At 47.9% G+C, this 27,446-nt stretch overlaps 2 protein-coding genes, 1 long non-coding RNA gene and 1 pseudogene across 9 annotated transcripts; 3 read left to right on the top strand and 1 right to left on the bottom strand.

Annotated features, from left to right (window-relative positions):
* The first annotated feature begins 1,212 nt into the window (after window positions 1-1,212).
* LOC128794204 (protein BUD31 homolog) lies at window positions 1,213-2,310 on the top strand (annotated as a pseudogene).
* A 4,890-nt stretch (window positions 2,311-7,200) lies between these two features.
* On the bottom strand, window positions 7,201-8,968 carry LOC128794329 (uncharacterized). Its single transcript, XR_008433057.1, has 2 exons — window positions 8,162-8,968; window positions 7,201-7,981 (listed from the first exon to the last, which is right to left on the bottom strand). It is a non-coding gene; the product is annotated as an uncharacterized LOC128794329 (long non-coding RNA).
* Window positions 8,969-9,126: 158 nt separating this feature from the next.
* On the top strand, window positions 9,127-18,306 carry CNBP (CCHC-type zinc finger nucleic acid binding protein). Of its 3 annotated transcripts, none has more exons than XM_053953783.1 (5): window positions 9,127-9,237; window positions 15,498-15,617; window positions 15,888-15,983; window positions 16,159-16,357; window positions 17,242-18,306. In XM_053953783.1, the coding sequence occupies exons 2-5, from the start codon at window positions 15,515-15,517 to the stop codon at window positions 17,357-17,359; spliced, it is 516 nt and encodes a 171-aa protein (XP_053809758.1). In that variant the 5' UTR covers window positions 9,127-9,237; window positions 15,498-15,514; the 3' UTR covers window positions 17,360-18,306. The 3 variants fall into 3 exon arrangements, with proteins under 3 accessions (XP_053809758.1, XP_053809760.1, XP_053809759.1); XM_053953785.1 differs by lacking the exon at window positions 17,242-18,306 and adding an exon at window positions 16,813-17,235; XM_053953784.1 differs by having other exon boundaries at window positions 9,128-9,237; window positions 15,891-15,983.
* Window positions 18,307-19,888: 1,582 nt separating this feature from the next.
* Window positions 19,889-27,173, top strand: ISY1 (ISY1 splicing factor homolog). Of its 5 annotated transcripts, none has more exons than XM_053954018.1 (11): window positions 19,889-19,968; window positions 21,371-21,393; window positions 22,024-22,075; window positions 22,837-22,902; window positions 23,328-23,370; window positions 23,540-23,652; window positions 23,835-23,952; window positions 24,627-24,749; window positions 24,944-25,047; window positions 26,059-26,145; window positions 26,427-27,173. In XM_053954018.1, the coding sequence occupies exons 1-11, from the start codon at window positions 19,966-19,968 to the stop codon at window positions 26,532-26,534; spliced, it is 840 nt and encodes a 279-aa protein (XP_053809993.1). In that variant the 5' UTR covers window positions 19,889-19,965; the 3' UTR covers window positions 26,535-27,173. The 5 variants fall into 5 exon arrangements, with proteins under 5 accessions (XP_053809993.1, XP_053809995.1, XP_053809994.1 ...); XM_053954020.1 differs by lacking the exon at window positions 19,889-19,968 and adding an exon at window positions 21,098-21,132; XM_053954019.1 differs by lacking the exon at window positions 19,889-19,968 and adding an exon at window positions 21,138-21,166.
* Window positions 27,174-27,446: the final 273 nt, after the last annotated feature.

The raw sequence follows: 27,446 nt of genomic DNA on the forward strand, positions 1-27,446 counted from the left end.
GGAACAGCACAGCAGCCTTTGCCCACTGCATTCCCAGAGGAGCAGCTTTCTGCCCCACTGCATTCCCAGAGGAGCAGCTTTCTGCCCCACTGCACTCCCAGAGGAGCAGCTTTCTGCCCCACTGCATTCCCAGAGGAGCAGCTTTCTGCCCCACTGCATTCCCAGAGGGAGCCCAGGCCCATCTCCAGCAGCCCTGGAGCTCCAGAGGAAAACTCCAGCCTTGTCCAGGATCCTGCTCCAGCAGAAGCACAGCTGGCACTGCAGGAGGGCTGAGCCCCCATGGAATGGCACTGCTGCCACCTCCCTGACCCACAGCCTGCCAGGGCCTGCTCTGACTCTGGCAGGGTTGGTTTGTAATGCTGCATTTTATTTTAATTTTCCTAATAAAGAACTGTTATTCCTATTCCCATATATTTTTGCCTGAGAGCCCCTTAATTTCAAAATTATAATAATTTGGGGGTTTACATTTTCCATTTGAAGGGAGGCTCCTGCCTTCCTTAGCAGACACCTGTCCTTTCCAACCAAGACATTAACAAAATCTACAATAACTCACTTGAACCAACACTCAGACTTGGTCAAAATTAATTTTGACAGGACAAAATGAACTTAATAGAACTCAGACCTAAAAGCATATCAAATTAATAGAATGTAATTTAACATTACTCAAAATCTAACAACACTGGGGCTTAACTTTATGTAATTTTGCCAACCCCTAATTTGCATTAAATGAAAACATAACAGAACTGAAAATAAATCTCAACAAAACTGGAATAGAACAGGAAATAGTTTAAAGTGAAGAACAATTAAAAAGGACATTGTCCAAACTCAGTAACACTAAAACTTAACAGAGATTAATTTAACAAAATCAACTGAAGATAACTCATCCTTAATCAAATTAACAGGACATATCTTAGTATTACTCAAATCTGACAATATTGGACCTTAACTTTGCTTAATCTTATTAATGATAAATCTGCAGACAATCTGAGAACAGAATGATTTTTCTAGAGGGATTAAAAAGGGTCTGACAAATCTCTTATAATTTTATGTAATGTAGATTCTCAGGTATAAGTAAAGATTAAAGATTACTCACGGCAAACACTTTTAGATATATAAATTTCTAGCGTTGTGCCAATAAACCAGGTGCATGATTAAAACAACTTTGTCTGCTTGAGCAGCAAAATTTTTTTTGTGAGCTAGTTATTTCTAAACTTTGAAGAACTACTGCCGATAAATTCAAGGTTATAAGACTTAGTTAAGAACTTAAAATTAATTCCTGCAAATAATCTTGGGAGAAGAGGAGAGCCGCGGGCTGGGCACGGGAGCGGCCGTGATTCTGAGGGAGTGCTGGCAGCTCCCCTTGCCCTTTGGCCCTCTGGTTCTCGAGGCAATGCCCCAGGTGAGGAGGGGCAGGAAGGCTCCCCCGGATGGCTGGGAGCTGATTGAGCCCACGCTGGACCAGCTGGGTCAGCAGATGAGAGAAGTGGAGATGGAGCTGCATGAAGGGAAGAGGAACGTGGAGTCCCTCTGGCCCATCTCCAGGAATCCCGTTTCATCTTTGATCTCTTCCCCACGAGGAAAGCAATCAGCAGAGAGCTCTATGAGTACTGCACCAAGGAGGTGACAAAAACCTGATTGCCAAGTGGAAGAAGCCGGGCTATGGGAACCTCTGCTGCCTGCGCTGCATCCAGACTCGGGACACCAACTTTGGGACCAACTGCATCTGCAGGGTCCCCAAAAGCAAGCTGGAAGTGGTGAGTCTCCAGCTTGTTCTGAGTTCTCCCACCTCGGGGATGGCAGAGGGGGTAGTGCTGTTCTTCCTGGTCATTTCCTCTGCCTTTGCTGGTAGAATTGGTGTCCAGCTGGTGCTGAAGTTACCGTCAGCTTTGGCATTTATTTCAGGTGGTTAAGAGTATGGGAAATAGCACCAAACTGTGGATACCCTTCCCACCCAGAGCCATTCCCTGCCTCAAGGTCCGAGCCTGCTGCTCTGGCTGTGGCTTGGCTGTAACACCCTCCTCATGTTTGTTTTCCAGGGCACAATCATGGAGTGCACTCACTGTGGATGCAGAGGCTGCTCTGGGTGAAGCCTTTTGCCATCAAACTTGTTTTTTCAACTCTGAGGGACATCCTTCTCTTCCTCCTCAACAGACTATGAGTACAATTACAGCTGCTTTCTGTGATGGGATATTTCTGTAAAATAATTAATGCAGCAGCATGATCACCTGGATCATGCATAAATGGGAGGTGCTTTGGAGTACGGTTTTGTGTAGCCATTTATTTTAAAATAAAGCTTGCCTTCCTGGAAAAAAAAAAAAAAAAAAAAAAGGATTTTGCACTGAATGTAATTCTGAAGTCACACAAAACATGTAAGTGGGGTTTCCAGCCACTCCAGAGATCACTTGGGAAGCAAAACCATCAGGGGAAGCAAAATCTGCTGTGTATGATATTACAAAATAGAAATAGCCACTCCTCACACTGAGCAGTAGAACTGGGGGTATTTAGCACGAGAAGGAAGGACCTGGAAGGTGACAGAGCACTGGCAAATGCTCAGGTTGAATGGAAGCCCCTTCTGCATTCAAATCAGAGTTAATGTGAAAGTGTTAAGTGTATGTGCCAGAGAGAGCTATTCCTAGATTCCCTAAGAATGCACCACAAGATTTTATAAGTAATCAATTCAAAAAGCTGGAAAACAGAAGAAAATTATTTATTTATACAGAGAAGATCACACCTTTTATGAATTATGAACTATGCATTTATATAGCAGGCCATATGTGCTCATGAATAAATCCTTTTCTGAGACTCAAGACTTTGCTAGCTGTTCACTAAGTTAAACTTTACACATGTTAATAAGGAGAAGCCTAGGAAGTGAAGATAGTTCCTTCCTCAGTAAAAGTCTTGCTTAAACCAGTGAAACCCCAAGACCTCAGAAAGGTTTTGCAATGTCCATTTGTATTTCTGGGACTGAAATCCTTAAAACAACTCGAGAACATCCCAAGAGAAGAAGAGCAAGACCCAGCTGTGTGCACTGAGCAGAAAAAGCTGCTTCATGTGTTTAGGATGCTGTCACTTAGCAAGAGCATTTAGGCTGAGGATTTTATTGTATTTGGCTGAATAAAACAACTAGCATTGAAAATGGTAAACAATATTGTAATTGATTTGTATTGTAATAACAATTAGCATTGTAAATTTAGCGTTGAAAAATTATATGATACAATTATGAGGAGAAAATGGTTTCATTTCTATTTAATTTAGATGGAGTTCACATGAAAAGAGTCAAAGTGAGAGCAACTTATAGGAGTTTTCACCTGTAAATTTTCACCTTTACAATTCCAAACACAGTATGTTTGTACTGCTGGGGAACCCCACAGTATCTGGGTTTTTTTTAACCTTTAAAACTGCCTCAGCTGCATTATTGCTCCAACTTTGAGCTTATAACACCAAACTGTGGAAACCCTTCCCACTTTGAGCTTATAACATAATTAAAGCAACACTATTAACAACATATCTCACACACACACCTTTGTCACAACTGTGAATTGTGATATGCCTGTTCCTGTGCTTTTCTACCTCCAAGCCAGCCTTTCTATGACCTTTTACTCATCCTCAGCTTGTAGTTTCTCATGCAATTAAAGTGAGCCACACTTATTTTTAGCACATACAAATATTCTAGGAACTACAGAACTGTTTGTCATCTCTGTTGGTACAGCCCAATTGTTTTCATGTGTTGCTTGGTGGAAATTACCATGGAATTCAGTTATCTTTTTGTTGCTGGCAATGCTTACATTTCTTAGATAATTTCTCCTCTCCTGTGAGTTACTCCCACCCCTCCTTCCTGACAGGCCTATCCCTAGCATGGCTTTGCACAGCTTTAGGTGAACATCTCTTTTTAAAGTGTATTTCTTATCATTATTTTTGTACTTCTATGTATTATTAAATGCAGCTGAAAGGATGCTGTCAGGTTTATATCCACATTTCATGAGTTGAATAACCTCACTTAGCTCACCCTCCTGTATCCTCTGCACTATTTTGGGTGAAACACCTCACTGGAAAAAACAATAAAGCAGATAAACCACTGTAACATTAACACAGATTTTTTCCCATTAGATATCTATCTTTCTGCAGAGAATTTATGTCTGAAAGGAATGTGGCTATAATATTTTCCATCAAATTATCATGCTGCTAAATCTTTCTTGGCAAAAGTTGTGGTAAGGTGCAACAACTCAACTGCTTGCTTGACAGCTTATTCCAGGAATAATGTAGAGAGGAAAAAAAGTTCTACTCATTCCTTCAGTAATGAGATGTTGGGGGGGCAAGGTTTTAATCCCTTTTGCTTTGGCAGGCTGCAAACAGGACACCAGATGGGAGATATTTAATAAATAAACACTGCAAAGGCTCTGATCCACCTATAGCCAAGTCCTGACTCAGCCTCCTCTTACTGAAATCACTTGGAGCCTGGTCAAGTACAGATAAAGAACTCATTTCAGCGTTGGATCCCAGCTGAGGATTGCTGCATCCAAACTAGGTTAGGAACCTGCTGCTGGGAGCCACGGCAGTGTGAGAGGACAAGGCAGCTTTGCCTTGAGCTCTCTTCAGTCAAGTCAGCCTAGACCAGTCCATTTCCTCTGCTTCCAGCTCTGGAAAACTTGGTAAAGCTGTTCCAGCACCTGGACATCTCTGCTCTGCCACTGCCCTCCTGACATACTATTTTTTCTTTCCTTCCCAGAGTTAACTGGAACAGTCATGGGGGGATGGCCCCTCAGCAAGGTGAAGCCTTTGGTGTCAGGTACAGTTGCTCGATGTCAAAAGTACACCGATACAAGGTGGGCTGGTTATGAATCTCAAGTGGAGGCTCCAAAATCCATTTGACCCAGCCCAGCAGGACTGTCCAGCAAAGAGAAGGTTCAGTTGTGGGATCTGATCCTCCTCTGGAGTCACAGCTCAGGAGATGCCCTGTCAGAGTAGACAGAATGCCACAGGCATTCAGCTGCTGTCAGCATCATGGAATGCTTGGGCTTATCGAGTCCAATAATGTTAAATTAATAATTGATAATTTTTATTGCATTTGCAATAAACACTGCATAGAGATTGTTGGTCACTGATTCCTCATCAATAAAACTCAAATTTTGGAATCATTCGTGCAAGTGGCCGGGGACAGTGTGAAAAGCATTTGGAGCAAGGGAGGAGCCCGGGCTGCAGATTGACTGCGGCAGATGCCTGAGGCCAGAGAGCTGATAACAGACCCAGCGAGCCGCAGCACTCCGGGGACAATCCCGGCACCTCCCGACCGGGGCTCCGGGATTGTTCGGGATAACCCCAGGGCACTGCTCAGACACAGAAGCAGCAGAGTGACCAATCTGCCCCTTCAGTCGAATCTCCCATTTTAGAGGGACACCAGAACATTAACACTGTGCACACGACCATCTCTGCTGTTCTCACGGCACAGTGCCTCTGGCACTCCAGGTTTTGGAGGTTATCCTAAAACATTTGGGGGGTGTGTGGTGTCAGAGCCATCCTGCAGCAGAGGTCTTTGCAGTGCCACGCACGCCATCAAATGCAGCTGGGATTTTTAACACTGTAGCCAGCTTAACAGCCATAGCATTGGGCTCAGTGCTGAAGTGTCTGTGTGTCCAAAGGAAGTGACACCTGGAAGGTGAACACAGTGTAAGAAAAGCATCCCAAGCAGCTGGCAGCCAGCAGGTTATTCCAGGTTGTTTTAAAAATAACAGAACAGCACGAGGAGGTTTGCATGTTCTTGCCATGTCACAGAACGTGCTTTAGATATTTTATTGAGACACTTTCTCCACACTGGTATGTTGGGTTATGGCCTGATGGTGACTTCATCTGCACTTTTACCTTCCCGTTCTCATGGGACACCAACCTGCTGGTGCTGAGTCCTGCAGGGCCCCCCTTGTACCATGTGCATTCCTCTTTATTCCACAGGGCTTCCTGAATAACTGACTTCAATCTCTTAGAGAAATAGAGGGATGATTGTGTAGCTGCAGCTCTTAGTTAGCAAAGGAAGTTCTTTTTGCCTGATTCTAAATGTGGATATCTGTGCAACAGTCATGAGCTAGCTCATCACTCTCCTATTATTATATACACTAAATAAGTAATTATTGGAAATCTCATCACCTAATTATAACCAATCAAAATGGACTAAGCATCTGGAATCAGTCAGCATGATTGCTTCTCCTCAACCAGACTCATTTTGCCCTAGAAGACTGCATATAGCTAATTTAGCATAGACACACTCAAGAAAAAGAATGATAATCAGCCAGCAACTGCATCAGTTCTCTACCCACAGCTCCAACCACTCTGAGGAAAACAATGCAACAACATGGGTAGCAAATTTTGATTTGTTGTTTTATTTGGTCTTAAAATGATTTGGCTCTTTGTCCAATGCTTCTAAGGACTGTCTGTGTTAGAAAAGATATATTGCTGAAACAACAGACTACTTTCAGCTGGGAAGGCCCTGGAGCTCCTCTGAGCACAGCTACTCGCAAATTGCTCCTGAGCCTTTTGGATTTTTGCGGCAGACACTGGACCTGACATAAAATTGCATTTTCCTTGTGTGCAAGAAATGCAAAGACTTTGTGCTTCCACCTTGTTTTCTGTCCCCTTTGTTTTCTCTAGGAAGTTCTGAGCCAGGAATCATTGTCATACTCCTCACTTTTGTTCTCTAACTGCAAGACTATCCTTTGCCTAAGTATCAAAGAGAAACTTGCAAAACAAGAATTACAAGTTTTATGAAGATACAGCAAGCCAAATTAATTCTCGAGGCAAGTACACAAACTAAATGCTGTTGAAAGACTCTCTTACTATCTGCTGGGGGAGAATTTCCTCCATTATAATGAAACATAGCTAAAAATATCCTGTATTATAAGAACACTGGAGCTGAGCATGAGGCAGTGCACTTAGAGAGGATGATTAACTGGTGTGTCACCAGCAGTAACACTTCTTGAGTAAAGCATTTTCACTCACTGCTGCACCCTGGCTCCACTTCAACTAAGGGAGAGTCCAGGGGATGATTTGAAGTTCTTTTAGATAAAGAATTTTGATTTGCTCAGGGCAATTTATCAGCTGTATCAGTCACAAAAACTTTTTATGACAGTAAGTCTACAGGTGCCACCAATATTCAGCTTGGAGCTTCCTGGGGTCATGGACAGCTTCAGAAGTACAACCAGCAAAACACAAGAAGAAGTTAGAAAAGTTTTATTACAAGAGGTTTGTCAGTCTGAAATTCCTGAGTCCTATTACAAAGACTCAGAGAGAAGCCAGGTTTTATTACTTCAGAAAAAGTAAAGATTTGATGAAAAAGAAGATGATATATGATTTTGTTTCTGCAGCCTTTGTGAGTGACATTGATCTGTTGCTTGGTTTTTTTCATGCAGTAAAAAAAATGATGATTTATAAGCTCTGAGCACTTCCTTAGCTCCACACACTATTTTTCTTCTCTTTATCACCTGAAAAGAGCAGTAATTGATTGAAACGAAAAGTGGGACTACTTGTGAACAGGACTGTAATGTATCCAAGGCAACCAAAGGCCATGAAAATTATGCTGGATTAGGACTATGACAGTAAAGATTTACAAAATAATTAATGAGAAGAAATGCTGTTACTGGGGAAAATGTTGTTCTGAGTTCAAAGCCCGTTGGCTTTTTTTGAACTCATCATTACTGAGAGGTTCATCCCCTTTTCACAGCTCGGGATGGGTTTGGTTCTGTAGAAAATACAGCATGTAATAAACCACGCCACACAGACACGCAAACACAGCACTCAAAACACAAACAAACCCAAGTCCATCTTAAATGAGCTGCACTTAACAGCGAGGAAAAGACACGCGTTGTTACTCATAGTCTAATTAAAGAAACTTAACAGTGCTATAATATTAGATTTACAGCTTGAGGAAAGGTCAATCCAAAGTGTCTCTCACACATCTCATTCCTCAGCCCGGGGGCTCGGTGGGGGTTTCTTGTACCTGAGGAGCAGGAAGGGAAAGACATTTAAACAAAACGATTACAACTAATTGTGGGTAACGCTAGTGCGTTGTACTTGCTGCACTATGCACGTTTGGGGTAATAACTGGCACTAATTCATTTACAAAGTTCCCAGGCAAAAGGGAGATTTACGTAAAACAGCCTCAGAACGCTGAACTAACCGGTAACATTGCTTCTGAGCTTCGCGTACGCATACAGAGCAAATCCTGTTCAGCAACTGGAAGAACTTTTCCCGCTGCAGTCTCTGGGCCGTGGCGCGTGGAAGCCCCGCGCGGCGGTGGAGCCCTCAGCGCTGAGGGAGCCCCGGGCGCCTCCCGGCCCCGCGTCCTCCATTTCCTGCGCCGCGGCGGCGCCCGCGCCCCGCCAAGATGGCGGCGGCGCCTGAGGGCCGGCTGAGGGCGGGATGCGGCCGCTGCCCGCTCCCCTCGGCCCCATGCCGACCTCCAAGGCCGCTGCAGCCGCGACCCGCACCGCGGGCTGTGTCGAGTGCGGCACCGGCGCCTAGCGGTGTCCGGGCAAGGCGGTGCGGGGAGCGGGACGGAGGTTGAGGGAGTCCCGCAGCTGGAGAAGGCTACTGGGGGACGGGGAGGCGGCAAGTCCCGGGCAGGTCCCGCTGGGGCGCGCGGGCTTTCCCCCTGGAGGCCTTGGGCTGCCCGGCTCGGCGCGGGGAGTCTGTGCGGGACAGAGGAGCGGGGCTGAGCGCGGCTCCTCGGTACAACATGGAGTCACCGCGCGGAGCGGAGCGAACTAGGCCACGCCAGGCCGGGCAGCAACAGGCAGGGAGTGAGGCGGGCAAGGAGTCCAACGCTCCCACCAGCCACTCGGGCGTGTGCGGTACCGCGCCGCCGCTGCCGAGGCTGCGCTGTGCCCGGGCCGCGCTCTGCGCGGCACGGATGGACACGGGCGGTGAGTCACGGGGCAACAGCGCGCACCCAGAGCCGCCATGACCTCCCCGCCCGCCCCCGGCCAGCGCGCGGGAGGCGCGCCCCGCCCACCCCCCGGCCGCCACGGTTGGGTGTCCCCGTCCGCCGCTCCCATTGGCCGCTCCGCGGCGCCGCTCTGCTCCCATTGGCCGGGGCGGCTCCGGCGAGCCGTGCGCACAGCGGCGGGGCGGGGTGAGCCGACGGGCCGTGTGCACACCGCGTGTGGCGCAGGCAGCGGGACCGGCGGGGCCGAGCGAGCGAGCGAGCGGAGCTGAGTCGTGCGGGGGCCGCGGCCGCGGGGAACCGGACTGCAGGTACCGCCGAGGGGCCGCGAGGGAAGCGCAGGGGAGGGGCCGGGCGTCCCGCGGGGCCCCCAGGCTGCAGCGAGGGCACTGCGCGGGACGGTGATGGCGCTGGCGCACTCCGGCCTAGCGCGCGGGAAAGTACGGCCGGGCGGGCGCCGGCGCCATTCCCGGCCCTGTGGCGCGCCGGGGGGGCCGTGAAGGCCGCTAGAGCCGTGAGGGCCGCGGGCCTGGAGAGGGCGGCGGGCGGCGGCGGGTGAGTCAGGTCTGGGTTCCGGGAGCGCCCATGGAGCCTGCGCCGCTCGGGGGAGGGAGGCCGGGACGCTGGGCAAGGGGGGAGCCGCTCTGCTCGGCCCGGGCGCGGCCCGGCGGGGCCTCACGCTCGGTCCCTTGGCCGGGGGTGGTGGGCGGCGGGGCCGGGGCAGCGCTGCACGTGGCCGCCTGGGCGTGGGGAGGGGGAGCCCGGCCGGCCCGCCCATGAGCCAGCGAGTTTGGGGTAAAGAACGTCCTGTGAGTCGGGGGACTGCGGAGAACGGACTGGAATTAAATCCTTTCTCCATTAAATTGTTATTTTTGTGGTTTTTTTTTAATTTAATTTTGAGTCCCCGCTGAAGTCCCGTCGGCGGGGCCGAGCGGGGCCGCGGCCCGCGCACCACGTGGTTCCCCACGTGTGGGGCGCTGCCGGAGACGAGAGGGTCGGGGTGTCGCAACTGTTTGCTCCCGCCACAGGCACGGATGGTGGCCTGCTCTAAATCCAAATGTGACCTATAAATGGATAGGAAAAATAGTCTGTGCCATCTGCAGATCGCGGGCTGTGGGGCGGCCTTTTATTTGAGTTCCTGTCTGGCGTAGTTCTCAAGTAACCGCTGTTAGTCATTCAGGAGCCGGCATTATCACAACGCTTATTAAACCTAATAGTGAGTTCTGATTTCCTGTGTGCACTCAACGTGATCCCATTGCCACGCAGCATTGGGGTTACCTAGTCCGTTTTTCCTTCTTCAGTACAGACTTGCCTAAAGTAGCAATCCTGCATCCCTCCTCAAAGTGAAGAGGTTAAATAGGTTCACTAGGGCTGTGCAACAGTCCTGAGAGTTACAGGTTTAACCTGCCATTTCAACTAACTTTGTTAATGTCTGGGCTGAATGTTATGTTTAAAGCCTCACGTGTTGCTCGAAGTGTTTTAAGGTCAAATTTTCATACAGGTAGACAGAAAAATTAAAGGGGAAGATGGTAAAATGTGCATATTTGTTCAATAGGATTTATCCCTTTCCATATTAACTAGTATGAATAGGCAGAAAGTGCTACTGAGTGATGAACTTTTGCTCTCTTTCTTGTTTGTGTCAACAGAGATATCTAAGAATTACTTGTCTAAGTGGAGTCAAGCTGTCCTTTTGGCCTGGTTTCTGTCCTCTCTTGAGTCTTAGTTAATGTTCAGCAGTCCTGGGTCAGCTTGGCTGTGAAATGTATGGAGGGGTCCCAAATGGAGCATAGAGATTCGTTTCTCACTTCAGCAGGTTTCCTTGAATTTTCAGGCTAGTTTATTTCAGAATTGAGATGTTATTACCCACTGGTCAGAATACTTAACTTTGTATCTTGTTCTAGTGAGAACAGAAGAGGAAGACAGGAGCATCACTAACTGCTGTAGCAGGTTTTCAGGTTACAACATGGAGATAAACTGCTAAATACTGAGTGGCTTTGGTGACAGTCATGTGTCCTGTGTTCAGGAATTCTTACAACATGTTGCTTGGGCAATAAAAACTCACAGATGGCATTTATTGTAAAATGAGTAATGCTTTGACTTCTCTTTTGAAATGAAATGCTAGCTTATGATTAGCAGGCCTTTCTGGCTCTTCAGTGCTCCAGAGGACAGCAGGGCTGTACTTCCTGTCACGTTGGGGTTTCATCATGCTCAGCTCTGGCTTGTCCAATTCAGGTGTGGTGCTGTGGGTTGGTCACAGCAGCCTGGGAAGGTCCTGCTGATTTCCCAACGGTGCCTCTGCTAGAGCTGCCTGGCTGGAGGGCTTTGCATGTGCTGGCTGGAGCAGTGGCTTTTATCTGCTCTGTGCTGCTGATACCAGCTGCAGGTGCTGTTTGTAGGTCAAAAGAAGCACTGGGCTAGAGTGAAGGGAGTTTCCCCTGTTCTCTTGGGTTGTTGGATCCTAAGGAACTGCTGGTATCCAGAACAATCCTGAGTAATCTGAGGTGAAGTTCACCTTCCTTTTACTATGAGGAGCCCAAGTTAGTTGTATTTTCGTTTGTTAAAACAACTTATTTGGAGGGCATGTAGGCTAAAAGTCATATAAAATGAGGAGTGTTACAGTGGAGCTTTGTGGCAGTGTTTTATATCATCAGGTCGAGAAGGGCTACTAAAACAGAGTTGAATATTGCTGAATCTCATGCATGAAGGCTGGAGATTATTAGCACCTCTCCTGTTCTAAGAGTCTTGAATATGCATTAACTGCAAAGCCACAGAAAAGCACAGTATGAGACAGGAAGCTTCTTGTGTCGGAGGTGTCTCCTGCAAGTAGGAGAATCATCAAGAAACTCCTGCTTTAAAGTTTGGTGCTCAAGTTGCACTCAAAAACTTCACACGTGTCCTAGGAAAGTGCTGTGGTGCCACAGGGATCTTTGTCATCAGTCCCTGCTGTTTAGCAGTATGGCCATCACACAGAACAAGGTCTGAAATTAATTCTTAATAATGTTTCAGCTTCCAGCTGCAGTTACAGAGGTCTTTAGGAGGAGTTTAGGTAAATAACTGCCTTCTCCCTTTTCTGGAAAGGTAAGGTTTGAGGTGAGAAAGCACAACTAGACTTGAGTTTTTGGATGAGTTTTGGGAGCTAATCCAGGAGGCAGTGCCTTGCTGTATCTTGCAGAATTTGACCTGTCTCAGAAATGCTAGATGAGGCTGTAGTTATAATTTGTTTTCCATTACCACTTTTCCTGCCCTGGTGAGGTAAAAATCTGGTTCTGGTATGTAAGAAGGGAGGGGACGATGACACATGGACAGACAGGACAGGCTGCTTTGTGTAACACATCTGAGCTGCAGAAAACAGTGATAGCTGGGACTGAAAACTTTCCAAGAAGACTTAGGTAGCTTTCTTACAGAAGGCTTACTTAAGGTGGCCTTGATAGATAAAAGGAACTGCTGGAAACTTGCCTGTGATGACAAAATGGAGGGATATTGACTAACAGAAGTGAGAGAAGTATTTGAACTTGGGTGGTTTTTACTGTGCTCATTTTTTTTTCTCTTGGAAGTAACTGGAAACTGTAATGGTGTCCAGAGTGCTTGGAGGCTCTCCATTTAAGGGCTTGTCTTCTGAACCAGCCTTTTCTGGATGTTGCTCCTTGAAGGTGGCTGTTGGCTTTCTCTGAAAACTGAATCCTTACAGCTCACACTGCTGGGGAATTAGGCTTGTTAGGATGCAGTCACCTCTCACTGGCGAACCCATTTGCAGTTCCAGATCCTTTACAGGAAGGATGCAGAAGTTTAACATGGAAATACTGGTGGGGAGAAACTTCGGGCAAACTGTTTGGATGTGTTTAAGGGATCTGAGGATGAAGCAGCATGCTTTGTAATCACGTTTGTATGGCAGCTGCAACCTTCCACTGCTGTTCAGCTCAGAGTGGGGCAAAGGGGCCTCAGAAGATAAAGGTGTTTAAATGAACCTCAGCCTAGAAGGATCCTTGCACAGAGACTGGTGTTTGACTTCAGATTTCTGCTTCAGTTTGTGTAATCTTTACCAATTTGCTGTGTAGCAGAGGAAGAGAAACTTGAGGTTTTCCTTTTGAAGGGGCAGTTAAAAAGGAAAAAAAAACTCTGAATCAGATGTAAAACTTCTGTATTGACATTCATTTGGGGCAGTGAGGAGTGAGCTTTTTGTCCCTCCTGAAGCTGCTGACCTGAACTGGCAGAAGGACAGACTAGCTGTAGGTTGCCATTAATCTTGATATAAAAGCTGCCTGCTGTGTATCTGGAGCAGGTCTGGCTCACCTGTCAGACATTGGTCTTTTACCGTGTGTTAACCTGGCTGCTTCTGTCGGTGCTTCCTGTGGGGCGCTGCCAGCAGGTCTCAGTCCTGTCACCTCGTGCTGGAGTCTCAGGTTCATGGTTGGGAGTGAAGTCTCTTCAGATTTGCTGCAGTTCTCTTACAGCTGGTGCCTACTATTTTGTTCTTTTTAATAGATTTTATGTTGCCATTTGATAATGCTTTAATGTGAGGACTGTTTAAAAGAGTTGTAATGAAGTAAAGAATATATATATATAAAATTCAGAGACCCCCTCTCTTGGCCCTCTTGCAAATGAAAAGCAGCATGCACTCTGGTGCCTGAGCCCAGCTCCTGCAGTTGGCTGTTCCTGTGTTTTTCCTGTTCTGCAGTGTCAACAGGGTTGCTATGAAAACAGGCATAAACAATAGCACAGTGAGTGCCAGCTGCTGCCAGCAGAGTGGGCAGTGCTCAGCCCCGGCTGTCCTCAGAAGAGGCTGGAAATCTTGAACACTGAAATGAAGCAGAGAACGCTGAGTTGTGTGTGAAATCAAGTGAATCTCTCTAAGTGCTCCAACAACCAGTTGTTTTAACTTTGTTTAGATGTGTTTAAGGTCTTCTTGCAGCTTTTCACTCCTAACCCTAATCTGGCCATCTTTCATTTTGAGGGCAAAATCCATCATCTGGTCCAGCTGGAAGTTAGATGTGGGATTACAGAGATGACATGCTAGACTATGTCCTCTTGTATTTTAAATTCTCACCCATCTACTGTGGTTGGAATAACCATTTCTGTGCAGAAGACCATCAGAGAGAGAGGACCTGTTTCAAGGGAGGAGTGGATAAAAAGCCACAATAAATTTGTGAAACACTGAGGTACTTTGGAAATAGTTAAATAACAATTCATGTTTAGATGCACACTGTATTTAAGAGCTAATTCTTATTCCTTCTGGAGGTCATGTGTTGTTTTACTGCTCCTGTAGTGGCTTTCTTCAAAACTCAACTTCTGGGATATTCCTGTAATCTAGGATGCTGGAGGTCTGGGAGGAGGGGAATCATTCTGTAATGTGAATAAACTGCAGGGTTACAGGGGAATTACCTTGAAGGGAGATCAGGTAAACTGTGAAACATGCCAGATAACGATTCTACTTCTGTTGGGTAAAGAGTAATGTGAGGTATTTAAGCTTCAGGAGACTTCATCAAAACAAAGCTTGACATGCACATTTTTAGACCAGTGTACTTTAAACTTGTCTTCAAGCACGCTTTAAAAAAGACTTCATTTTAAATGTGTAACTTCCTTGTTCTTTTCTTTCTGGCTCTGGAGGTGTTGTGTGGGTGTCCTGCAGCTCAGGGGAGGTGTGGCAGTGTGAGCACAGTCTGGGACCTGCCCTGTCCACTGTGGGCTGTGCAGGCTGGCTCTGCTTGTGCAGTACTGACCTCCATTCCCAGTTTGGGCTGTCAAAACTGCCTGTCTGATGCTTCCAGAGCATTCTAAGGATGTTTTGCCCAGTTAGCCTTCTACGTAGTTGGCAAGTGTCTGCTGTCTTAACACCTTAAAGCGTTTTCTTTCATGTATACCTGGAGTGAAATATGCATCCTGACCTATAGGTTAATTACAAGTTGTAATTTTGCATTTCAGAGTTAAACTGCTGCTTAGGTCATAAAAGACTTATAATCTTCAAATGTTAAGCTAAAGGGCTTTTGAACACTTTAGGTTTAATACTGCCTATTCTTTCACTTGGTTTCCAGTCAGTAAAGGTAGTAGCTGCCAGGCAGGTCCATCAAGAGAAAATGTAACAACTACCAGGAGGAAATAACTTGTAGAGATTAAGTTTCTGGCTTTTGAATTTAACTCTCAGCAACAAAGAAGGTGCTTTACTGAAAGGGATAATGACATTAAGGCTGCTAATACAGTAGTTTAAGAGATTTCCTTCTCTTTTTCCCTCTACCTGAACGTTTTGGAATTTCTTGAAGTAAAGGGTGGCTACTCTTTACTTCATATAAATACTTAGAGAATAATATAAATATAATAATCATATAAATAATTAGAGAAAAAGTTACATAGCACACTATCTGTTCAAAGCTGTCTTACTCAAACCAGAGTGGAGGCAGACTTGCAGTGGTTTCAATGGTTATAATCAGCTACTGTACAAGAAAGCACTGACTTACCTGGAAGTCCTGTATGGTTTGACTGCCTTTGCTGAGGGTCTGGGAAACCTCTAAATCTCTCATTTTAATGTAGCCTTTGGCTGGAGGAACAGAAGGTGCTCAAAAATGTCTTTCTTGTTCAGACAGGTGATCTGCAGCCATGAGCAGCAACGAGTGCTTCAAGTGTGGCCGTACTGGCCACTGGGCCCGGGAGTGCCCCACTGGGATGGGCCGTGGCCGTGGGATGAGGAGCCGTGGCAGAGGTGAGTGGTGGCTCTGCTGTGCTGTTCCTTTGGACAGCAGAACTCCAGCTGGCTGCTGTGTGCAGTGAGTAAACCAGGCTCTGGCAGACCCGAGTGAAGAAGCTGAGAATCAAAGTGGTAATAAGAACCAGCGAAATTTGCCTCTACCTAAGAGTTTGGCCAGGAGCTCTGAGAGTGAAGCAAACTTGTCAATTCAGTTTGTGATTGATTCTTAAAAGTATTCTGCACTTAATACTTATGGCTGTATTTTTTTCTTTTACCCTTTTCAAGCAGGCTTCCAGTTCATGTCTTCGTCTCTGCCGGATATCTGTTACCGCTGTGGTGAGTCTGGCCATCTTGCCAAGGACTGTGACCTTCAGGAGGATGGTAAGTATCTCTAAATATTCCATCTCTTCAGTGCCACGGGCAGAGCTCTGGCTGAAGAGAAGGGTGCTGGGATTCCCTGGGAACAAGCTGTGCACGTGCCCTGTTCACAGCATGCCGCCCCTCACGCTACCAAGGTTTTATAGTCTTGTTTGGTATGTTTTTCTTATTGTGGAAGCCTGCTATAACTGCGGTAGAGGTGGCCACATTGCGAAGGACTGCAAGGAGCCCAAGAGGGAGAGGGAGCAGTGCTGCTACAACTGTGGCAAGCCCGGCCACCTGGCCCGCGACTGCGACCACGCAGACGAGCAGAAGTGCTATTCTTGTGGAGAGTTTGGGCACATTCAAAAAGACTGCACCAAAGTGAAATGCTATAGGTAAGGACTGACAGGAGGCAGCTGTGAGAGGCACCTCATGTGCTGGATGCATTCTGTGTCTGGTTTTGGTTAGGAAATACAGTTTGTTTGAGCAGTTACTCACTGTTGTTCAAAACTAAGGCTTAAACACTTAATAGCAACGTGGAGTAAAGAGTCCATGATGTATCTCTAGCTGCCCCCCCAGTGCAGGTGTTTGGTCATTTGAGCTGTACAGAAAGGGTCGTGTCCTATTGCAGAAGGTGGCAGGATGTACTCTGCTGCAGCACAGAGGCAGGTACCCTGTGTCTTCTGCCAGAGCTGACAGACCCAGCTGTACTGCCCAGCTGACTGGCACAGCCAGCCCCTGCAGGAACACACTGAAGATGCTTTGGTTATGGGAACAGTGAATAGAAGTGGGTGTTAAATTGGTTTGAAATGCCATCTTCTTCAGAGTGTTGTCTGGTTTTTGAATGCAGGCATATACCAGAAACAGCATGTTCCTGAGAGCAGTATTCTTCACCCCCACCAACATTCCCTTCTGTGGAGGAAGGAGAGAGAACACGGTGCATTTGAGTTAAAACTAATTATTCTCAAAACAAGGCTAAACAGCATGCATAAGCATTGGGAACAGGCAAAACCCAGGACAAATTGGGAAAAGACCCTGCCAACACACAAAGCTGTTGTACAGTGGTTCTGGCACATACAGTGATTAATGTGAGTTGATCATTTGGGAGCAGTTCATGGCTCTGCTGAAGACAGACTTCCTGCATGTCAGAGAATTCTGGAACAGAAGCCTTGAATGCAGAACTAGCATTGCATGAAACTGAAGTAGACAATGTCCTGGACAGAGTAGGAGTGCTCCTGTGAGTGTTGTGGCTGTTCTGACAGAAGCTTTGCTTTTGCAGGTGTGGTGAAACTGGCCATGTAGCCATCAACTGCAGCAAGACCAGTGAAGTCAACTGCTACCGCTGCGGCGAGTCAGGGCACCTTGCACGGGAATGCACAATTGAAGCTACAGCCTAATTATTTTCCTTTGTCGCCCCTCCTTTTTCTGATTGATGGTTGTATTATTTTTCTCTGAATCCTCTTCACTGGCCAAAGGTTGGCAGATAGAGGCTACTCCCAGGCCAGTGAGCTTTACTTGCCGTGTAAAAGGAGGAAAGGGGTGGAAAAATCAACTTTCTGCATTTAACTACAAAAATGTTTATGTTTAGTTTGGTAGAGGTGTTATGTATAATGCTTTGTTAAAGAACCCCCTTTCCGTGCCACTGGTGAATAGGGATTGATGAGTGGGAAGAGTTGAGTCAGACCAGCAAAAACCCTCTCTGGGTTACAGGGAAGTGATCCTATGCAGGAGGAATGAAATTCTGGAAGTGTCCAAACTTCCTCATAACTTTTATTTTATTACAATGGCCTTGGATTGTCTGACCTCAATAGCTGTTAACACCAAGTGATATCTGCATCAGGCCCTACCTAGAGCATATAGCTGAGTGGGAGTAAACAAACAAGATGCACATGCCTGTTAATGGCCATGAGAGAGAGAGAGAAATCTGAAATAAATCTAAAAGTAACAGTAATTCAGTCAGTGAATGTTAATGCTGAAGATACAGAACGCAATGGGAAGCTTTTGAATAAATATCTCAAAGTCAATCTGAAACCCAGACATCAGTGCTCATAGCATAAACAATTTGGAGCTATTCAGGAGTTGCAAATAAATGCATTTTCACAGAAATCAAGATGTTATTTTTGTATACTATATCACTTAGACAACTGAGTTTCATTTGCTTGTAATCGGTTTTTAAAGTAAGATGGTAAGAGCAATTGAAGTCCTAGAACATAGAAAATGTAATTTTAAACTATCAATAAAGCTGGAGGAGGAAGGGGAGTTTGGCTAAAGTTCCTTTTGTTTATTTTTGGTTTTCCTGTACACAGTGCAAAACAGCATATTAAAAGGGGTATGTGGAGGTTCAGCTTGGCCTTTTCTTTTTTACTGTCTCATGTTAAGGTCCTGTCGGCACATGTTCATGGGAGTGGGGGCTGGATGGGGGGCTGGGTACATCTGTGCTGCTGCACTTCAAGCATTTTATGGAAAAACTACTACAGGAGGAGGTTGCTGGAGGTGCAGGGAGTTCCAAACTCTGAGTAGGTCAGAGCGGAGTTTGAGCTGCCACAGCGGCACTGAGAACTTGAAGCATCTGCACTTGCCCTGTCCCCTGGTGCCTGTGCTGTGCTGGTTCACTGGGGGTCAGCGACCAGCTGAGAAAGGAGCTGATAAAGAGAGGATCTTCACATGCACTCAGTAAAGTCTTGGTGTGCAGGAGCTCTTGGCTGACCAATGCTTCACCCTAAGGCAGCCGGGCAAGGGGTGTGCTAACACCTGGTGTGCGGACTGGGCTTTGCCTGGGGTGCCTCTGAGCTGCTGGCTCTGCTCCAGCTCTGGCAGATCCTGTGGAATCTGCAGTGAGGGGCAGAGATGGTGTGCTGGACTCGGCTTGTGTCCAAATTGTCACTCTAAAGGTTTTCCTTTCCAGATCCAAAGGCTGTAGCAGTGGGACTGCTGTAGCAGTGAGAAATGGGCTGTGGTGTCTGTCCCTACAGGGAGAAGGACCAGACTGGCAGTCTGCAGCTGTGCACTGGCGCTTGTGTATCTGTTATCATTGCACTTCCTGTCAGGGTGACATTCCTGGTGATTTTGGAAGCAAGGGTGAAATGGCTGAGTTCTCCTGGGGTAGTGCCGATGCACAGTGCATGGTGGTTCAGCCTGCTAGGTTGGGACAAATTAAGTCTTTGCACACAATTATATTAGTTAAAAAGCAGTAAAGTTTGGACCTCTCTGATTACTGAGGCTTGGAAGTCTTTGGGACTTAAATGACAACTACATAGTGGTGTTTTCCTCTAAGAATCTATTTTTATATAAAGAAAACAAGATTTAAAAGCTGAGGAACACAAACTAAGCTGTAAGTTCCAAAAGGAGAAAATTACTTCAAAAGGAGGTGTGTGTTCCTTGGCCGTTTTCTGTGGGAACATTGGTGCTGCTGTTCATGGTCAGTTTCTCGCAAGTGAACAGGAGCTGGACAGGCAAGTGGTGATATCATACGCTGTGGGACATGGGAAAAATCAATTATTTGTATGTTTCATGTTGGTTTTTTCACTAATACTGAGGCATCTCCTCATTCATTTTGGCAAACTCATGAACTGGTTAGAGAGAAGGGCTGTTCGTCAGGAATTGAGTGACCGGACAAGGGAGAATGGGTGCGAACGAAAAGGGAAAATTGAGATCACGTATTAGAAGGAGCTTCTTCCCACGTGAGGGTGGGCTGCCCCTGGATCCCCGGCAGTGTCCGAGGCCAGGCCGGACGGGGCTGGGAGCAGCCCGGGCAGCGGGCGGTGTGCGTGCCACGGCAGCGGCGGCACCGCGCGGTCCCCGAGCTCCCTCCGCTCCCCGGGCCGCTCCCTGCTCGTCCCCGCGGGGCCCGCCGGCCCCAGCAGCGCGCATGCGCACCGAGCCCTGCGCGGGCGGGGCGCGCAGGCGCACTGGGGAGCGGGGCCGGGTTCACTTCCGGGGCTGTGGAGCTGCTGCGTGCACAGAGCGTTCGGCGGGACTGAGGGGCTGAGGGCACGGCGGGACCATGGTGAGTGCGGGGCTGAGGGGCTGAGGGCACGGCGGGACCATGGTGAGTGAGGGGCTGAGGGGCTGAGGGCACGGCGGGACCATGGTGAGTGCGGGGCTGAGGGGCTGAGGGCACGGCGGGACCATGGTGAGTGAGGGGCTGAGGGGCTGAGGGCACGGCGGGACCATGGTGAGTGAGGGGCTGAGGGGCTGAGGGCACGGCGGGACCATGGTGAGTGCGGGGCTGAGGGGCTGAGGGCACGGCGGGACCATGGTGAGTGAGGGGCTGAGGGGCTGAGGGCACGGCGGGACCATGGTGAGTGCGGGGCTGAGGGGCTGAGGGCACGGCGGGACCATGGTGAGTGCGGGGCTGAGGGGCTGAGGGCACGGCGGGACCATGGTGAGTGCAGGGCTGAGGGGCTGAGGGCACGGAGGGACCATGATGAGTGAGGGGCTGAGGGCACGGTGGGACCATGGTGAGTGCGGGGCTGAGGGGCTGAGGGCACGGCGGGACCATGGTGAGTGCAGGGCTGAGGGGCTGAGGGCACGGTGGGACCATGGTGAGTGAGGGGCTGAGGGGCTGAGGGCACGGTGGGACCATGGTGAGTGCAGGGCTGAGGGGCTGAGGGCACGGTGGGACCATGGTGAGTGCGGGGCTGAGGGCACGGAGGGACCATGGTGAGTGCGGGGCTGAGGGCACGGAGGGACCATGGTGAGTGCGGGGCTGAGGGCACGGAGGGACCATGGTGAGTGCGGGGCTGAGGGCACGGAGGGACCATGGTGAGTGCGGGGCTGAGGGGCTGAGGGCACGGAGGGACCATGGTGAGTGAGGGGCTGAGGGCATGGTGGGACCATGGTGAGTGCGGGGCTGAGGGCACGGAGGGACCATGGGGAGTGCGGGGCTGAGGGCACGGTGGGACCATGGTGAGTGCGGGGCTGAGGGCACGGAGGGACCATGGTGAGTGCGGGGCTGAGGGCACGGAGGGACCATGGTGAGTGCGGGGCTGAGGGGCTGAGGGCACGGAGGGACCATGGTGAGTGAGGGGCTGAGGGCACGGTGGGACCATGGTGAGTGCGGGGCTGAGGGCACGGAGGGACCATGGGGAGTGCGGGGCTGAGGGGCTGAGGGCACGGAGGGGCCATGGTGAGTGCGGGGCTGAGGGGCTGAGGGCACGGCGGGACCATGGTGAGTGCGGGGCTGAGGGCACGGCGGGACCATGGTGAGTGCAGGGCTCAGGGGATGAGCAGCTCGGGGACACGGCGGGACCATGGGGCCTGCAGGGCTGAGGGGCCTCTCAGCACTTGTTGTCCCATGGTGCCGCTGCCCCTCGGGCGGAGGGGACTGGCCGCAGGCCGGGAGCGCTGGAGGCGAGGAGCAGGGCGGGGCCGGGGGTGCCTGAGGCCGCTCTGTTTGTGTCTTGCAGGCTCGAAACGCGGAGAAGGCCATGTGAGTGCGGCGGGAGCACCGCTGAGTCCGGGCTCACCTCAGCTGAGGCTGCGGCCCGACCCGGTCTCACACATCCGTGGCTGCTGGCCCTGACTGAACCTGATCTCACACATCTGTGACTGGCTGGCCCATAGAACTGGCTGTTCAGCCTCTCTTAAAGCACTGACAGTTTACTGATGCTTTTGGATACTCAGTTGTGCCTGGCCCAGATGAAGTGGGAGTTGGAGGGCACCTGCACACACACACCTGGTGCTGTGGAGCTCCTGTAGCTGTGCTGGGTGGGTCTGTGCAGGAGAGACCCTGTGGTAATGTACTTGTCTCCCTGCAAGCTGGGGGATAAGTACACTGAAATGTGTTGTAAAGAACCCTTGTGGTATTGGGCAGTTCCCATTTTGGGAACAGAGATGCCAGGCCTGATAGGAGGAATCAGTCAGCATTGCTTTGCTTGAGAAATGAACCACTGAGGATTTCGAGTGGTGAGAAGTCATTAGCTGGAAGAGCTGGAGGTGGTCAGTGAATGTGTTCAAGCCTTTGTTTTCTGCAGACTGTAATTAAGACCATAATAAACATCCAGAGCAAAACTTGCTGGATTGTGGATTTGCAAAAGTAAATCGGCTTTCTTCTCTTTAGGACGGCCTTGGCAAGATTTCGTCAAGCCCAGCTTGAGGAAGGAAAAGTCAAGGTGAGGTGTAAAAGCCCTGGAGGTTTGTCAGCTCAGGTCAGGGAGGAAGGCAGGCCTTGTTCAGAGCCCAGGTGTCCTGTGCTTGACTCCAGTTAGAAGGAAAATATTTCAGCTGACTGAATTTCATGCTCACACAGCCAGGAAAATTCTCCACTAGAGTTTCTCCAAACTTTCTTTACTTTTCTGTTTCATATTGCATATTATGCAGAAAAAAGGGGTTTAATACCTTTTAATAAAAGGTAGAGTTTTTTAATAAAAGGTAAAACTGTGGGGAAAGGGACAAAATAACTGCACACAAAACCCTAGAAACAAGATGATGCATTAGTTTGTGTAAGCACGCCAATGGAATGTGAAGAAAGTTGAGAAGAAGGTACTCTGTATAAACTGGAAATAAATTACATTATTTACTAGTAGTAGTTGAGAAAAGCTTAACCTTAAGGAGGTCGTGTGTGCTGAAAATGGTGAAACTGTCCTGAATGGAACGTTTGTTTTATTGGAGATGATTATGGGGTGTTTTGAAAAAAAAACAGGTGAGAGATTTGGTTTGGATAAAGTGGATTTAAGTAGGTCTTTGTAGTCTGTGATAGTTTCATTTGTCAGGGCTGCAAGTCATTATTACTCTCCACTTACTAAAAATCTGTGGGAGCAGAAGGCCCTGGAGTTTGGTAGCATAATTTGGCATTAATGGAGCAGTAAAGCCTGTGAAATGCTGTGTGTCAGTGCTCAGCTGAGTTTGATGTGTGTGGTTTTCTGTCCAACAGGAGCGAAGGCCTTTCCTTGCATCAGAGTGTAATGAGCTGCCCAAAGCTGAGAAATGGAGGAGACAGGTAATGGCAACCTGTGGATTTTCTAATTCTCTAGGGGGTAGAACTTTACACTTCCTGCTTAGACAGCCTGCTTACAAGGGGTTTTCCACACTTGTCAGTGTCCTGACAGTTAAATCACAGAACATTTTCTGAGATTGTACAGCTCAGTGTTCAAAGTAGTTCCTACCATGTCAGGTTGCTGCAAGGCCATGTCCTGCTGAGTCTTCAACATCTTCAAGGATTTAGATTCCAGGTTTTTTGTTCCAGTGCTTGATTATCTTCCTAATGGTTTCTTTCCCCTTGAATTTAATCAGAATTTCTCCAGTTTCTACTTGTATTTTATTGCTGCTTGTCCTATTGCCATGCACTTCTCAAACAATCTGGCTCTGTCTCCTTTGTTCCCTCCACTGATTTAGAAATGAATTTCTGTGTTCTTGTTTGACTAGATCATTGGGGAGATTTCCAAGAAAGTGGCACAGATCCAAAATGGTAAGATTTTTCTAACTATGTTTTATTTTTTTGAATATCTAGTCATAAGCAGTTACAGTGAAAATCCCATTTCATGTGAACTAGGCTGTTTCCATTGCATAAATTCTGAAATTCCTCTGGTGTTTCCCTGAGCTGCCTGATTTATTGGTCTTTTTTTCCTCTCTAACAGCTGGATTGGGTGAATTCAGAATTCGGGACCTGAATGATGAAATAAACAAACTTCTGAGGGAGAAAGGACACTGGGAATACAGAATAAAGGAGCTGGGAGGTCCAGATTATGCTGTAAGTGTGGAATGTGTTGTAGTGCATGGTTGTTCTGCTTGCAAGTGAACTGACTGCTGAGAAAAATACATAACATTTAGTTAACCATGGATGGCTTGGCCAGTGTTATTTTTATTCAGCCCCTAAAATTTTTGGCTGTGTTAGAAGAAAGTTTTAAACTATGAACTCTGTTTATTTTTCAGAGGATTGGCCCAAAAATGTTAGATCATGAAGGGAAAGAGGTTCCAGGAAACAGAGGCTACAAATACTTTGGGGCTGCAAAGGATTTGCCAGGAGTTAGAGAGCTTTTTGAAAAGGAACGTAAGTAAAGAGCAGCTCTTCCCAGACATGAATCTGTGTAGTAGAATATCTTGAGTAAAATGCTGTTGTAGTTTGTGGGGAGTGCTGGTAACAGCATTTCTGAATGTCTTAGGTCAGCTCGGTGAAACACTGAGCACAGGTAATTAATTAAATGCTAGAGCACCTTTGGCTTTTTGTAATTAAGGAAATGTAGTAAGGAGTACACTGGTTTCTACTGGGAATTCCAAATGGTGAGGACTGATGGCCTATAGAAACTTTCCAGCTTAAGAGGCAAACTTTATTGAGAAGTTGTAAAATGGTACTCAGAGTTCAGGATTAGAAAAAGAGAACGTTGGGTTGAACATAATTTTAGAAGCAGGAATGAATTTTCATAATGAAAAACTGGATGTAAGGGGATGAAACTCAGAATGAGTGGGAATTGCTTGGGCCTGAAAGTGAGGCAAAGATAACTTGTGGGAGGTACTCCAGGATGTGGGGGAACCATTGGGTGCTGTACTGGAACTGGTTTGTGCAGCCAGAGGGCGACACCAGTGCTCCCAGTGCTGGCAGCAGCTCCACCGTGCTGGGTGTTGGCTGGTGCGGGGCAGCTGTGGGGGCTGTGAGGGTGGGGACAAGCTGGGGGCACTCAGCAGGTGATGGAGGTGACCTGGTGGGTGACAGCGGTGTTCTTGCAGCCCTGCCACCCCCACGGAAGACCCGGGCTGAGCTTATGAAGGACATCGACGCCGAGTACTATGGCTACAGGGATGAAGATGATGGCATTCTGGAGCCCCTGGAGCAGGAACATGAGAAGAAAGGTATGTGAGATTCCAAACCTGCACAGAGCAGCCCAGGAAGGGGTGGTGATGGACTCTGAAGTTAAGGCACCTTTTTTTTTCTGATGTAGAGGATGTAGGCAAGAAGTTTAAGTCCATTGGAAAAGCTCTGGCAGTAAGACCATGCTGCTCTGACTGGCTCTCAGCCACACTTGCCATTTTCCTTTGCTCCCCAGTTATAGCAGAAGCAGTGGAAAAATGGAAGATGGAGAGAGAAGCACGACTTGCAAGAGGCGAGGAGGAGGAGGAAGAAAACATCTATGCTGTCCATGAGGAAGAGGTAGGGGGTGGCTCAGGTGATGTGACTTCCCATGTGTCTTCTGTGCTTCCTTCTTGGACATGGCACTACTCTGCCAAGGACCTGTCTGCTGCTGTCCTGCCCCTCTCCCCCCTCGCCCACTGCACAGTTTAGTAAGAATCAGTAGTAGGGGAGTGCTCTTGGCCCAAGCTTAGGGAGTGCTGGAGGCTGGCAGGTGAGGACAGACCTTTCACTGGAGTGAGAAACACCTTGCTGTGATTTAAGTGGCATTGTTTTTGTCAGGTGGTGTCTTGGTAACTGCTCAGTCTGGCTCCTGAGTACAGCCTGCCTCAGTAACAGCACAAGCAGCTTTGGGGACAGGATAATGTCACACTGCCACTGTGTGAAAACCCAGGGGGTGCAGGGCCTTGTTTACACTTGAATTACAATGCAGCAGGGCTTTGCTGGTGCTGGTGTCACTGCTGTGACATGGCTGTTTCTTCTCCCTGCTCCCAGTGACATCTGGAGAAGGGTACTGGAAACAAGTTCTCATTTCTCAGTCTGTATCTAAGTGGGTTAAGCACTATAAAAAGGAGGAATCCATCAGATGATCTGGTGGCTCCACCAGTACCTATTTTATTTGTATGATCCCATGGTTCATGAGCCCAGCTCGCAGGTGTGGGACCAAAGCAGTACAGAGCTGTACAGGGAAGTGGTACCCATATTTGTAAAGCACTTGCTGTCTTCTTGCATAGCTGGCTCTTCTGTTCACAGCTTTGCTGTGGCAGCCAGAGTTATGGAAGGGGAGGAAATAGAGCTTTACATTCATGCCCATGCCACAGCAGAGCAAAGGCCATGTGAGAAATGGAAGCAGTAATGCTGAAAATGTCAAGGAGCAGGTTCTGCATGTGATCCTTGTGTTCTTTTGTGCTGGGTCCTCTTCACTCGTTCCTGTGTAGTGTTGACCATGCTTTGTTCCTTCTGAACAAAAAAAAGGGTTTTTTTATGACCTCTATAGAAAATAAACTTGATGTGATTTTTTTCACTTTTTAGTCTGATGAGGAAGGTGGCAAGGAGAGAGAAGGTGAAGATGGCCAGCAGAAATTCATTGCACATGTTCCAGTGCCAACTCAACAGGAGGTAAGGCATAACAGCACTCAGCTGCAGAGATGCACACTGACTTTTGCAAGACACATCTTAATTTACATCAGGTCATCAGTAAAAGTGCCCTAAATGTGTGACTTCTGTGACTTGACCCTACAGCTTTTTAATCCTCTTGCAAATGCTATAACCCTTTTCACCTGTGAATTCCCAAAACCTGCCTAAGTATTCCATAAACTAGGAAGTGTTGTGGTATAGCTGATTATCTGAGGTTTCAGCATCTCAAGTGAGCTGAATCCACCCTGTTTGTATCTGTGCAGATTGAGGAAGCTCTTGTACGAAGAAAGAAGATGGAGCTGCTCCAGAAGTACGCCAGTGAAACCCTCCTGGCACAGAGCGAGGAGGCAAAGACACTTCTAGGATTGTAACAGTGCACCAGTGTCCTGGTTTGTGTGTAATCCCTCTGAAAGCAGCAGCTTCCTAAGTTCTGGTAGCAGTGGGTTTTAGCTCTGAAGTTCCTTTGGATGTGGAGCAGACTGCTGGGATTACAGTGGGGTGTGCAGAAGGAGAGCCATCATCCTGGTTTCTCCACTAGGATGACTTGTACTCCAGTGCTGGAAAAGGTCAAACCTTGGTGGACTTGCCTGTGCATCTAACAGCTGTCTTCAGTGCTTTCAGCTTGGGAAGGGGTCTGTGCAGTGGGGCCTCTTACAGATAGAACCACACCCAGTGAGCTCCTAAATCCTGGAAGAAAACCCACAGTGTTCCTGCCGTCCTGTCTGCTCTGTCCTGACTGTAAGTGTGCACAGCTTCTCCTGCTGGGTATTGCTGAGCTGAGAAGTAACTCACACTATTACACCTGCTTAGTATAGGCAGATCTTAGGCGTGGCTTTGGAGGAGATTTGATTCTTCCTAAAACACATGTGATGTCTAAAACCTGTTACCTTTTTTTGTGGTTTGTAATTGTGCCTGGATGAATTGCTTAAATGCTGGATATTCCAGCAGCTACTGTAAAAAACTTTGCAATACCTCGTTCAAATATTTTTATTAAAACTTATTTACAACCTGATGTCTGTTTTATTCTAGCTCAAAGGATTGTGATGATTCCTTAATGGTAGCTAAAGATTGGGATCATAGCCATCCCTGTAAGGGATTTGAAGCTCTGCATCCCCTACTGCTCTTGCCTCCTGAATCCTGGGACAGGTCAAAGTCTTGTGGATGACTAATATTATTGTACAGGTCTGAATGAATGGCATTTGAAGGTGGACATCTGCAGGCATGGAGAATTTCTGTCTAAGGAACAGAGTATTGAGCAGCCAAGTCTGGGACTGTTCAGCATT

The sequence above is a fragment of the Vidua chalybeata genome, chromosome 12, assembly GCF_026979565.1.
Source record: "Vidua chalybeata isolate OUT-0048 chromosome 12, bVidCha1 merged haplotype, whole genome shotgun sequence".
Taxonomy (NCBI): domain Eukaryota; kingdom Metazoa; phylum Chordata; class Aves; order Passeriformes; family Viduidae; genus Vidua; species Vidua chalybeata.

Bases quoted from the DNA above. Each gene is read 5' to 3' on its own strand.
- CNBP (XM_053953783.1), top strand. From the start codon at position 15,515: ATGAGCAGCAACGAGTGCTTCAAGTGTGGCCGTACTGGCCACTGGGCC. The intron at 15,618-15,887 runs GTGAGTGGTGGC...ACCCTTTTCAAG, and splicing joins GATGAGGAGCCGTGGCAGAG to CAGGCTTCCAGTTCATGTCT. The intron at 15,984-16,158 runs GTAAGTATCTCT...TTATTGTGGAAG, and splicing joins CTGTGACCTTCAGGAGGATG to CCTGCTATAACTGCGGTAGA.
- ISY1 (XM_053954018.1), top strand. The intron at 22,903-23,327 runs GTAATGGCAACC...TTGTTTGACTAG, and splicing joins CTGAGAAATGGAGGAGACAG to ATCATTGGGGAGATTTCCAA. The intron at 23,953-24,626 runs GTAAGTAAAGAG...GTGTTCTTGCAG, and splicing joins AGAGCTTTTTGAAAAGGAAC to CCCTGCCACCCCCACGGAAG.